The following is a 13,242-nucleotide window of genomic DNA, read 5'->3' on the forward strand; positions in this document are numbered from 1 at the left end:
GAGACGAACTAATCAAGCCACCAACCTTCAATGTCACAGTGAAAACAAGGACCGTAAAGACAATTGTTCCATAAGACCAGTTTCCGAAGACCTGTGAAAGGAAGGAGTAAAATCAAAACGCAGTTCCCGCTTTTTCATTCATACAGTTTTTAAAGTCACAGTTTTTTTGAAATTCAGGTACCCTTGTAACCTTTAATCAAAATAACTCCCCCTCCCTCTTGTAACATATTTTCTCTTCTCTGATGAGGTGTTTATTTGCATGAGGGCGGGACAACCTGTCACTCACATGACATCACAGCAATAGCAAACCACAGCAATCCAACAAGTCAATCAATTCCCGATAGACAAAATCAAGTCCCACCCAAATTTCCTTTATTCGAGAAGCCATTTCACACAGATATGTCGCAATAAAGAAAAAAAAAAAAGACTATTGCGACTTCTGTTTCTTTCATGCCCACTTTAAAAAGCAAACCAGCTCTAACCTGCCCATTATCCTGCAGTGCTGGATTGCTGAACAGGAAACGGACACCAAAGAAGAACATGAGACCCTGAAAAATTCCTAATACTGTCCAGTAGAGGAAGGGGCGCCAGCGTAACATGGCATTTTTGGCTATTTCTCTGCAAGAATGATAAAAACACAGTACATCAGCAACAGCATGGTACAAATTAAATCAGCAGAAGAGTTGCAGTGCAGACTGGCACCTGTAGAGGGTGGCATTGTCCAGCAGAACCTCGATGGACATGTGCTGTTCCAGCAGGCTGTAGGCCAGAATGGGCATGGAGGTGAAGCAGATGTTGTACATCGTCAGATAGGCTGCGTCGTACAGGGGCTGGGAAGGGGAGCGAGGGAAAGGACGGGGCACCGGGGAGGTTAATACCACAATAAGGACATCACACATATGCACACAATCTGACTGTGTGGCCACATGCAATGGTCGCTTGATATATATACACAAAACACATGCTGGAAAATGTGATGTCAAGATCCATTAAACCAATTACAGGAATTCACAGCTGAAAAATGGTTAAAAGCTGTTTCTAATATTGTTTTATATAAAAAAAATTATCGATGGCAGAAGTGACAGGACAATACTAGAGGAGAAAGAAGGAAAAAGATGGGACACAACTGATATATATAAATATCAGTTCAAAGAAGGGAAGAGAGAAATGCAGAGGAAAGACGCAAAGTCAAGAGCAGAGGCAGAGGAGAGGGACCTGCTGGGACGTAGTCCTCTAACAGGTCCTTTATTTGCACATACCTGCTGAGAGTATCCACAGAAAAACTGGTAAAGGAACTGAGGTAATATGAAGCAAAGATTCTAAGGGAGAGAAGAGAAAAAAAGGTTTAAAAGAGTTACAAAAATAACTACCTTTATATTTATAGATTGAAACACGGGCCACTGGATGCCAGATGTACCTTATAAAAGAAGTACTGGACAAGATGAGCAATGCGCACATAGTAGAGATGCCCGTGAGCCAGCAAAAGCTTCTTTAAGTGCTTGAGTTTAGGGATGGCATAATCACTGTTCCTCACAGCTTGACGACCCTCCTTACCTTTAACACCTGAACACACAATAGAACAAACACCATCACATTCCATCGCAAAGAAATAACAATAAATCCTGAGCAAGATACTGTTATGTACACTTTAAACTTTTGAATGGTAGTGTACATTATTAGAGTCGGTAGGATTTGTTTCGTTTTTGGAAGAAGTCTCTTATACTAACTAAAGGCCCTTTCACACCAGACGCGTACACGAAAAAGCGAATAGTTTGCGTGCGAAATAGGGACAATTTGAGGAGCTCGTTCAGAGAGTGGCACCGCATCTGACGAGACAAACCACTAACTTCAGGGAACCAATCGGTCCGGAGCAGCGTCTGGCAGTCTGCTGAGGTGAGGGCTACGTTTACATGCAATCAAATAAACAATCCACTGTGTGTGATTGGCTGAAGCCTTTTCTGTCGCCGCAAAAGTAAAAAAAAAAATCAACATCGAAGCGAAAAAAAAAGTCGTTTTTTCGCCGCAGCACATTCGCGTTCGGTGTGTAAGCACTCATTACACAACAGCTGATCAAAAAATAAAACCATCGCGCAAATTATTCGTGCGTCAAAATCGCGTCCAGTGTGAAAGGGCCTTAAGGCTGCATTTATTTGATCAAAAATAATAATAGTACAACCATTTAAAATAACTGTTTTCGATTTGAATATATTTTAAAATATAATCTATCCCTGTGATGGAAAAGCAGAATTTTCAGCAGTTTTACTTAGTCTTCATTGTCTCAAGATCCTTCAGAAATCATTCTAACATGGCGATTTAGTGCTCAAGAAACACTTATTTTCCAAATTGGAAAAAAGTTGTGCTGCTTTATATTTTTGTGAAAACTGTGATACATTTTTTTTTAGGACTCTTTGATGAATAGAAAGTTAAAAATAACAGCATTTATTTGACATAGAAATCTTCTGTCTTGCTGAATAAAAGTATTCTTTCAAAGTATTTCTTAAAAAAAAAAAAAAAAACTGAGCCCCAACTTTTTAACAGTAGTTTACATGTATGCACAATGAGATCTCACCAATGCCCACGTGTGCCTCAAGAATCATGCTAACATCATTGGCCCCATCGCCAATAGAGAGGGTGATTGGGGAACCTTTGGAGTTCTTCACCATCTTCACAATCTAAAGTGAGTAAAAGAACTTTAGCCAACTAATTCATAGAGTAAGTGCATATTATTATAGGCACCATAAAAAGATGCCAAAGTGTCAGCCTGCAGGTGTGACCTGAGCTTTCTGCAGGGGTGCCATGCGGCAGCAGAGGACGGCAGTGCTGTTCTGGCAGATCTGCAGAAAGAGGTTCCTGTACAGGCTGGCATCTGCATCACGGGGTGGGTTCATCATCAACGACAGCGTAGCACCATCTATGATGAAGCCGTACTCCTGATTTGCTGTAGACCAACTCCTGTGGTACAAAAATGACAGTAAATTAGGGGTCATTAAATACACCATATTCAAATTCTGGCCGATACGTTAAGCCTATAATTATGTTCATGTTATGACTGATAGCAGATACTAAAACTCTATACAATTTTGTCAAAAAAAATTTCAATATTGACATGTATATTCAATATTAACTGATTTTAATATTGATAAATTAAATTAAAATTAAAACTCTACTTGGTCCTATTATATTGTCCATTCCTAAACTGTACCAAAATTCACTAAAAAGCCAGTAAGAGGTCAAGGGTCTGACCTGGTGACCCCTGCTTTGACCGGTGGGGCGTCCTGCACTGCTCTTCTATGGTAGTCCCGTAACAACTCAAGAAGTTTGTCCTCGCGCTTTATCCTCCCATCCTCCAGTGTCCGCACAGTCAGTTCCAGTAGCTCCGTACCCCTCTGGAACAGGCGGCAAGCATAGCAAGTGGACTTGGCCGTCTCCATTTTGTCCCCCGTCAGCACCCAAACTTTTATCCCTGCACCCTGCAAGGCCTCCATGGTCTCCGCTGCCTCTTCCTGAAGTCTGGGATACAAGATGTTAAGATGTTAAGCAATCCAGGGCTTCTCTTTGAGACAAAAACATGGCGTAAATAGCCATTTAGGTCACCAACCGGTCCTCTACAGCAGTCGCTCCAATCAAACTCATGCCAGTTTCCACTTGGTTATAAATGGCCATGAGTTTCTCCTCCCTGTCCTGAAGAGCCAGTCTCGCCTCCCTCAGCCCAGTGTCTGCCACGGCATACTCCTCAGCACTCAGCTGCTTAAAGGCTACACACAGTGTACGGTAACCCTCCTGGTGAGCGAAAACACACAATTAGGCTTTTTCAATATTTAAAAAGTCAATGTAGTCATAACATCCTTGTAAATGAAAGACACTGGATTACATTAACATTATGTAATCTACTGTACCGTTGCATTTCGCTCAACGTGCAACTGAATCCTGTCCACCTCCTCTGGTTTGACTCTTGGGAAGATGGAGGAATCGGCTCCCTTACAGAAAAGCAGCGTCTCCCCTAAATAAACAGAAGACGACAGGTGGGAGGCATTCAGAGTTACAGATTACAACATAAACTTGCTTCTTACATCATCTGCAAAACTCACAACCACAATGCTGAGATGTTCTGTGGAGTTGCTAAGTGGTTGTGGTGTTCTGAGCAGACAGAGACCGTTTGCATAAATTATCTATACATTATCTATAAATGATCAACTACTGATCGCTAAAAAGGTCACTTCACCTCAAGTCACATGGTTTACGTTATCATTCATGTCAACAGCAGAAATGGTGCAGGACAAGTTATGCAATTCAAATCTCTAACCCTGCATATGAGCAATAGCAAAAGCCTTAGCGAGCATCACTAATGATCTCTAGCTCACCTGATTTGCTCTGCACGATGACGCTCATTCTCCGTCGGACTGGGTCAAAGTTTAGGACATGGAGCAATTTATACCTGAAAAGTTAGACAAATAATATGTAGAAATACGCAAAACGAATAATAGCTATGCAAATCTTCCTTACAGCTAATTATATATCGTTCCAGGTTTTAAAAAATCCATGGGTGTAAGTACTGAAGAAGTATATTAGCAATAATATTGTGTTTGATGAGACGTCAATGATCATAACTTACTCCTCTATATCATTTTGCCTGTTCTTGATCTTCATGCTCTTACTCTCCAAACCAAGAAAGGTGAAGCCATATCTAAACAGAATAAAAGTTATGTCAGTAAGTGCCAGCGATCCAACCATTATCAGCCACAAGAAGAAATAAAAAAATGCATATTGTGGTCCCACCTCATGGCTCCTTTGACCAGTGCGATCTCATCAGGAGAAGATGCGATGAAACATCGTTCCTCCTCTGGCTGGGGAAACATCCCATCAACACCATCAACTTGGTCCCTAGGAGTTTCCTCCGCTCCGTCCTCCTTGACCTGCACCGTGTGGCACAGGCACAGGGCCCGCAGAAACAACTCCTCTTTCTCCTAGCAGACAGAAAAATAACATACTGCTTATGACCATGCATATTTGTGCATGTTTACTTACAATACTTGGAAAACTCGAAGTACCTTTAAACATGAAAACTAATTGGTAAATAATTGCATAATTTAGCTTCCACCATTATTTTCATTTCATTTGTTAATATTTATAATATATTATTATAATATTATTATACCGTTCAAAAGTTTAGGATCAAACTTGATGAACAAGAGAAAAAAAAAATCTTACTGACCCCAATTTTTTAACGGTAGTGTTAATGTAATGTAATAATGTAATGCAACTTTTTAATCCTTTAAAGCCAAATAATTTTTTTAATTAAATTTCCATAATTAAATTACTAAGCAACCACTGAATGGAATAACACAAAATAGGTATCATTTTAAAGTAATGCATCTAAAGCATCATTTTGATCAACTCTTAACGGTTTCTGAGTAGTCCCTCTAAACCGGAGTGTACAGTACCACCGGCGGGCACCACCAAGCTACGAAAAAGTTAATAATCAAATTTTTCAAAACTATTGCCTTGATCAACACAAAATAGGTATAATTTGAAAGCTTAGAGTCTGAACTTTGATTAACTCCAAAGTAGTGCGGAGTAATTTGCTGATAAAAAAAAAATAAAATGTTTTCCTAGTTTATGAAATATTTGTTGTATTATGTACTGCAATGTGTTAAAAACAGCATACCGCTCAGATAGTCGTATGTCATTTGAAAGGTCTCACAGAGTAGAATACAACAAGCATGACTGTTATGGGCTTTGACGAAACTTTAGATCCGCCACTTAGATATAAAGATATTATGTTTTGTGTATGTCTGAAAACAACAATAATAAAAAAAAAAAAAATGCCTTCCAGGTGTCAAGGGATAAACAAAATAGCTACCTTGTTTCCAAACGCTGTAACTTTTGATTACTTATTGCTATCACCACAAAATTGGATCTAGATGCAGCTCGCATGTAGGGGAACTTCACCAAAAAAAAAGAATTGTCCTCCTACCTTATTTCCTTCCTGAGTTATTGCATGTCAAATGAGAAAAATATGTAAAATTTCCATTGTACACACTTTTTTTGTCTTTTATCAGCAGTTTCTCAGCATGAGAATGCCCAAATGAAATGAAAATGTATATTTACTAAACGTTTTCTATCAAACGATACCTACCTTTTGACTCTCTTTGCTATAGTTTTGGAGTTATGACTCATTACTTTTGTATATGTCACACCTTGTCACAATATGTCACAAGGTCTTAAAGTGTTAAATAAAGGTAGTTCAATAACATTAGATCATCAAAATTGGTAGAGAACAGTAAAATTTCAAAATGTTGTTATTGTGACAACCCTAGTATACAGATCATATGCACAACAAAATAACAAGGGCGAGGAGAAAGAGGAAGTGCTCTCAAAAGACCATACGTTTATGGAGCATATTAATGTATTATAAAAAAGGAGTTAATACACATAACTTAAGTCCTTCAAAGCCTGCCAACACAAACATTTGATGTTTACTGCCTTTGTGTTTATTTCTCAGCCTCAGAGGATTCATAATTTAAGAGGTCTGCAGTCAGTTTACATACTGAGGTGAACAACACATTCAACAACATGATTCGTAAGTGTAAAATCAATCCCATCTGAGATCCTTTGGGTCTCAGAATGAGTGTAACTCACCAGTCCAGCCTTCTGCTGCAGTTTACCCACAGGCCCGTCCGTCACAGTGAAGCCGTCCAGCTCATCTCTGTGTCTGTACTGGAAGCCGTCTATACAGCACTCGATGAACTCCATGTTGTTCTGGGTCAGTGTGCCCGTCTTGTCTGTGAATACATATTCCACCTGCAGGGTGCAGACAAATGTTGACCTTACCAACTATAAACCCAGGCAATAAAGCACTCCTTCCCAAATTAACAGAGTCCAACGATAAGAACGGACAATTAATTTGTGACAAAACCAGTCTGCTTGCATAAATCAGTTTAACGAAGCATGGCCTGTAATTTAGAGCAATCATCTGCATAACCAGCCAAGGCTGATCTATGACCTCACTGCCAATGGAAGAGCCAGGGACAGCTCAGATTATGTTCATGTCATGGTTTACTGTCATTTAGCCCTTCAGACTAAAACACATTTCCATATATTTATATATATATATGAATAACATGAACATATGAATGCACAGAACAGTCAGATTTGAGTCAGATATGCCAAAGTAATCCAGTGTCTAACCTGGCCAAGTTCCTCATTGAGGTCTGAAGTGTTGACAAGCGCGCCCTCTTGGATCTCCGGGTCAAAGAAGTCTTTATCCCAAGTGATAAAGAAAGAGCCCAGGAATTTCTGCATCTCCACAGTGACGTACATGGACACGGGGATTATAAAGTTGAAAAGGACCATGAAGGAGAGGAAGTCTGTAAACATCTTCAAATACTGAAATAAAGAAAGAAAACCTGCATTCAGTCTCTCCAAAGCCCAATATAATGTCTGGAACAGCAAAGAAACATGGAGGTTAAACATAAAGCTATTTCCTAATTATGATTTATTAAGTATGATCTGTGTAAGAGCTGACCACAGCCACCAGAGACCAGATTAGCTTGTAATTTATATTAATTGCATCAAGAATGACGGATGATATAGAGGGAGTTGCTAATTGATTCGTGCAATCGTGTTCAAATCGGTCAGATGTGAAATCCACAGACTGCTCACCATATTAGTGTCTTTCTCCTTCTGCGTTTTCTGGTTGTACCAGGGCTCATCCTGACCTTCTTTGCTCTGCCATACGTACTTCAGTGTAGTACACACCACAGCTTTACTGATGAGGATACACAGATACACCAACAGAAAGGCATTGATGGATCTGGAAAAGAGAGGAAACGTGTTTATGCGTGGTTGCATGATTAAGTACATGCGATATACATCACAATAAGATGCTAAGAATTTCTTTTTCATATTTTAGTCTTAAATATTTATTTTATTTATTATGTATAGTTGCTGTCAATATTCTTTTTATAGGAGATACATAAATAAAATCAATAAATAAAATCTCTCCATAAAGATACCGGTAATTAAAATATATATTGGTTATATAAACTCCGGAAAAAAATTATTCAATTAAGTTCTGATTCATATTATCATGATTCACTCGATTTGATAATGATTCAAGAATTTTGAACTAATGTTACCATTAATGTTTAAGATCGGAGACACTATTTTCACATTAACAAAAAAAACAGACATTGATTAAAAGATTGATTTTAGGATTTACAATCAATACTGGCTCATTAAAATGAACTTTGCTAATAATCCGAAAATCAATATTTTGAACCTTACTGCACACTGGGGTATAAAAATGCTCTCGTCACTCACTTTTCAACAGCTGATCGTTTCTGAGATTTGCCCTGGTAGTTGAGTGCCATCTTTGTCTCCATGCCTGTGTATACTGCGACACCTTTCAAAGAAAAGGCAATGAAGAGTGATTCGGGTGAATATAATTCGTCGACATTAAAAGATTCCTTTAATTAAAAGGTGCCGGGACCTACCATTAATCTTCTTGGTGTTTTTCAACGTAGCACCTTTGAGGAGAAGGTTCTCTGGGCCCAAAGATCTAAATTAAACCATAAAAACAAACAATTATGTCAATAAAGACACATTCTGGCATCCAATCCCACGTTAAAGTGGCTCCTAATGAGCAGCATTGCTGGAAGCATGTAGGCAAGTTTGGCCTAGCCCGCTCTTGTGAAGGACACGGCATAGAGACTCATAAAAACATTTCAAACGGCCCAGTGACAAATGGAAGAGCGTGCAGGGCTTGAAAAGCTGCCAGGCCGGCTTTACTTTAATGCTGCTATGGCGTTACGGGTCGATGGAATAATGATCAGAGGCTAATGCAAAGGGAAAAGAGAGAGCTGGAGTGACTATGAGGTACTGTGGGATATAGTGGGCCCATGGGATCAGACCAAAGACAGTCTCACCTTACTGCTGGCTCCTGGTCCGCCTTGTAAATGTGCATTCGGCCCACAAACCTGCAGAAAAGCAAACAAGCTACAGTCAAGCAGGCTTATACATGTTCTCTCAAACACAAACACAATCAAGTAACATGAATATAATCAAGACTACTTGATGAGGTCAACCTGAAAACATTCATCAGCCACGGGCCACGGCGGCAAATTACTGATGCCATCATGCACATACATTAGCGTTTATTTTGTTTTATATAGACTCCTTCCCCATTATAGAGGCTTGATGATAATATTTGTATTCCAATACAGTACACTATGCAAATAAGCCCTGTACGAAATGAACCATTTACAAGGAAGATGCTCATTGGTGATGACCCAACAGTCTGGCATATTGGCAACAGCCCTTTCAAGTTTTTTTTTTTAGAGACTGGATTTTAGCAGGCGACATCTGGTGCTCTAGAAATCAGAAATGCAAATGTTCTTCCACCTAAAGAGGCTATAAAGATATGTGCTTAGTGATAGGGGGCGCTGGAGTGAAAAAACTGCTATTACAGTTGGACTGCCTCTCTGAACTTGCAGATTGTGTTTGTTTCAAGGTCTATTTGTTCTTATTACTCAAGCGGAGAGGCCAGATAGTGTTTGACCGTTGCATGAACCACACTGTTAGCTGCTGGTCTGAAATCAAACTGGATCCAACATGTTACAAACAAGGTTTTCCTGCAGAACGCTCACAATGCCTCATGTTTTGGTGGCAGTGAAAGGGATTTCGGTTCGGTTTGTGGTCGTGCTATCAAGGAGTTCGTACTTGTAGAGGTCAGGCTGGGGTTGTTCACACTCAATGGTTGCAGAGAGAGCCTGCAGGTCCTTCTCCGTGTCTGGCACCGTGTAGTGTGTCTGCGGGAAAGACAGGCGAATTAGTATTCCAGGTCGCATTGAACACACAAATGCACACGGATGGAAAAGGGAGAAAGATGAAGATCAGAAGAATGATGATGATGATGATAACGAGGAGATCTGGTCCACCTATTTAAAGAGTTTGACTAAAGCGAAGTAAAGGAATCCATATTTCATATTCGGTTTATGCTTGAACAAAAAAACACACCAGATGATTCTTTTTTAAAAGAGCAAGGAAAGCAAAAAGACACATTTTTAAAAATAACATCAATAATCATATCAAGAAAATCATATTTGTGCCCATGTGGTTACTTAGTAAGAGGTGCAAAAGCTCACTTTATGGTTGGATTCTCCATCCAGGCTGGCTGTGGTGACAAAACAAGTGTCATCTTCTCGAGAGGACTGCAAAAGTATCAGGTCACAGGGAAAGATCTCGTCCTCCACCACTTCAACCACATCGCCCACCTGAGCAGAAACACACACACAACACTCAGTTTTAGACACAACCAAAGATTCTGCTTCTTTAACAGGTGGGTTGCAGATTTTTTTTCAGATTCAACATGCAAATAACTAAATAAAAAGATTGAATTTTAAAATGTAATGCAAATACTAAAACACAGCAACGTCCACAAGTGTCTTATGTCATATTAATAAGTTTGCATTTTCCAGGGCCTTAAAGTTAATAGTAATATTAATACATTTCAGTGTTCGATTAGAAAAAAAACTTTTATTTATGAATAACAATTTTAGTACCATACTGGGTTGCCACTTGATGTCTAATCAGTGCTAAAACCATATGGGTGATATAAAATAAAAAAAATAATGAATATATTTGTTCTTAATAGTAGTAGATATAGATAAATGTATTGTCCCCGAGGGGCAATTGGGTTTGCGGCACAGTCGCAAGGCACTTCATGACAGAACATCAGACATATGAGACAAACAAATACAATACAATGCAATACACTATTATACACTATAAACCCTTGGGTCTGACCAGGCCAGCTGGACATCTAGCTTATTTTGACTGATTTAAGGCTTTTATGGCTTGTGGTACAAAATAAAATTTGGATCTGTTCTTGGTCATAAGGGGTAGACAGAAACGACGCCTAGATGGCAGTAGCTTAAAATGAGATGCCAACAGGTGTGTGTAATGTAATCACATACAATGTTATTGGCCTTTCTCACCATTCTGTCTTTGTAAATGTGTTCAATGCTCGGTAATGCTATCTCAAGCTTGCTGGCAGTAGTAACTGTTTTTCTGATTATCTTTTTCTGTGATTCCTTGTAATTTGTAGAAGCAGGGCTTACATTAACTTTTTTGCTCAGCAACCACTGCGGCTAATAGTTTTCCACATTTTCTTTGGGAATGAAAAAAATTATGCTCTATATGCACAATCCCACGCCAAAATTCCAGCCCTGTAACACCAATAATATTTATCCAGAGCAAATTCAACGAATGGGTAAAGGGACATGCTGTCAGAGAGATTAGAGAGCGAGAACGGTCAGCTGGTATTGTCTCCCCCGCGGAAGAGTTTCAGATATTTCAGTATCGATATGTATAGAAAAAGCTATATTTTTGACAACACTACATTGCACTTAGTTTATTATTTCAGATTCTTTTTTAAAAGACTACAATTGAAAATGTATATTAAATAAAATTCAACCCGCCAAAGTGGCTAGTAGGAGTGACTGCATTACACACCACTGTTAATGTCAAGCCTTGTGTAGGAGTATTAATACAGTATGAGAGTGTTTGGGAATATGATTGTTAATAGTAACAATGTTTAATGTTGCTGAAATAAGTATATTTTGCTCATCAGGGTTGCATTTATTTGATCAAGACTTTTAAACTGTGATGTATGTTACAAAATGGGTTACAAAAATTGGATCTAACAAATAATTAACAGCTAGCTAGCCGTATTAGCAAACACTTCCAAACGTCTTCGACGCTAATGGTTTCATAGTGTACAGCGCATTTGTTCCATTCCATATAGAGCAAGGAAACACTCCCAGCTGTGAACGCCCCTAGTGGGCATACTTCTTTTCCACACGTGAAGTATGGCAGCGTGCCACACCCTGTTCCCACGGTGGATGCTATATGAGAAACTTGGCAAGGGTGTAGCAACAGAAAGGTACCTTGATCCTCTCGCTCTCCTTCTTCACTGACCGCCCGTCCTCTAACACCGTCACCGGGTACTTATTCACCTCGTAGTCTGCTTTGTGCCGCAGCCAGTCCTCATAACCCTGAAGAGATAGCGAGAATGTGAGAACGGTATGCTGGGTGTGTGTGAAAACAGAAGAAGGTCAAATGAGCACCGAGTCAGTCTAATACATTTCTCACATGAAAAAAATTAGGGCTGCCCCTTAATAGTGACTAAACGTTAGTCGACTAGAAGAGGCTTAGTCAACTGAAAATGTTATCAGACGGTTAGCTGCAGAGGAAAAAAAACGGTGGGTCCTTGTGGTAATTACCGTATGTCGGGCAGGAAATCCAAACGTTCGCCTATCATCCGTTGACCTCAAATATGGCTTATCATTTGAAACATGCAAGTAGCAACTTTACATGATTGCTCGCTCTAAAGTTAACCTAGATAAATGCGTGCTATTATTAGGCGCATATCCAAGAGTTTGTGTGGAGTGTGGAAGTTGAAGTATACTCCGATTACTGGATGACATGGAGGTGCCGGCGCGATCACTTGCATTTTTCCCATTTTTCCAACTTAAAATACTTAGTCAATTTTGGTCATACAGATAACAGTAATACCTCATTCGAGTCGGGTGTACTTTTGTTTGTGTAAACTCACAATAAAATATATAAAAATAAAGAAAATAAACAAGCTTAATGCGTGGCTTCGAGAGCAGAATTGGATATTTATTACGCCTATATTTATTAAAAGCTCATTATTGTTTAGTATTCTCCTCAGTATATATATTAATTAAAAATATATTATAGTATTTTAATTCATACAAACGTGCAATTAGTCGACTAATGGATTAAATGAACTGCTACTAGTCGACTAGAAAAAACTTTAGTCGGGGGCATCCTTATAAAAAAATTGAATTCTCTGTAAAATTCACACATAATGAATCTGGTTTTTACTCCATATAACAGGTCTGTATTAATAATGGAAACTGTGCGAATGAGCTGAGAGTGGAGGCATTTGAAGTCAAAGTGGGCTGGGGTCACACGGGCCCCCTGGGATCTTATTTCAAAGCCCAATTAAGGCCTGAGCCCCTCTCAGTGTGAGGCCACAGAGATCTGGAAGGAAGTCCACCTTCCATTGTGCTATTCTAAAAAGCTTGCGGCAGGCCGGTGGAAAAAGTTGATCCTAAAACAATACATCTAAAGCTGTGAGAGGACCCCTGTGTTGTGACAAGCCCCCGGATCATTTGTTTTGTGCGTGCGAGATGGACTTTGGGGTCCGGCTGG

At 39.4% G+C, this 13,242-nt stretch overlaps 1 protein-coding gene across 3 annotated transcripts in view; it reads right to left on the reverse strand.

Moving 5' to 3' along the window:
• atp11c (ATPase phospholipid transporting 11C (ATP11C blood group)) overlaps positions 1–13,242 on the reverse strand; it is a 56,200-nt gene that overhangs the window by 8,666 nt on the left and 34,292 nt on the right. For all 3 annotated transcript variants that reach the window (XM_079629841.1, XM_079629840.1, XM_079629842.1), the window contains exons 5-26: positions 11,949–12,056; positions 10,146–10,274; positions 9,721–9,809; positions 8,928–8,978; positions 8,496–8,560; positions 8,323–8,404; positions 7,663–7,813; positions 7,189–7,386; positions 6,640–6,801; positions 4,777–4,964; positions 4,613–4,684; positions 4,362–4,435; positions 3,897–4,000; positions 3,599–3,780; positions 3,244–3,510; positions 2,775–2,952; positions 2,570–2,672; positions 1,418–1,563; positions 1,260–1,319; positions 703–830; positions 483–618; positions 26–91 (exon numbers count right to left, since the gene is read on the reverse strand). In XM_079629841.1, the coding sequence (XP_079485967.1) occupies positions 26–91; positions 483–618; positions 703–830; positions 1,260–1,319; positions 1,418–1,563; positions 2,570–2,672; positions 2,775–2,952; positions 3,244–3,510; positions 3,599–3,780; positions 3,897–4,000; positions 4,362–4,435; positions 4,613–4,684; positions 4,777–4,964; positions 6,640–6,801; positions 7,189–7,386; positions 7,663–7,813; positions 8,323–8,404; positions 8,496–8,560; positions 8,928–8,978; positions 9,721–9,809; positions 10,146–10,274; positions 11,949–12,056 (2,739 nt within the window). The remainder of the gene's footprint in view (positions 1–25; positions 92–482; positions 619–702; positions 831–1,259; positions 1,320–1,417; positions 1,564–2,569; positions 2,673–2,774; positions 2,953–3,243; positions 3,511–3,598; positions 3,781–3,896; positions 4,001–4,361; positions 4,436–4,612; positions 4,685–4,776; positions 4,965–6,639; positions 6,802–7,188; positions 7,387–7,662; positions 7,814–8,322; positions 8,405–8,495; positions 8,561–8,927; positions 8,979–9,720; positions 9,810–10,145; positions 10,275–11,948; positions 12,057–13,242) is intronic.

Source organism: Phoxinus phoxinus (genome assembly GCF_949152265.1).
Source record: "Phoxinus phoxinus genome assembly, chromosome: 12".
NCBI classification, from domain to species: Eukaryota; Metazoa; Chordata; class Actinopteri; order Cypriniformes; family Leuciscidae; genus Phoxinus; species Phoxinus phoxinus.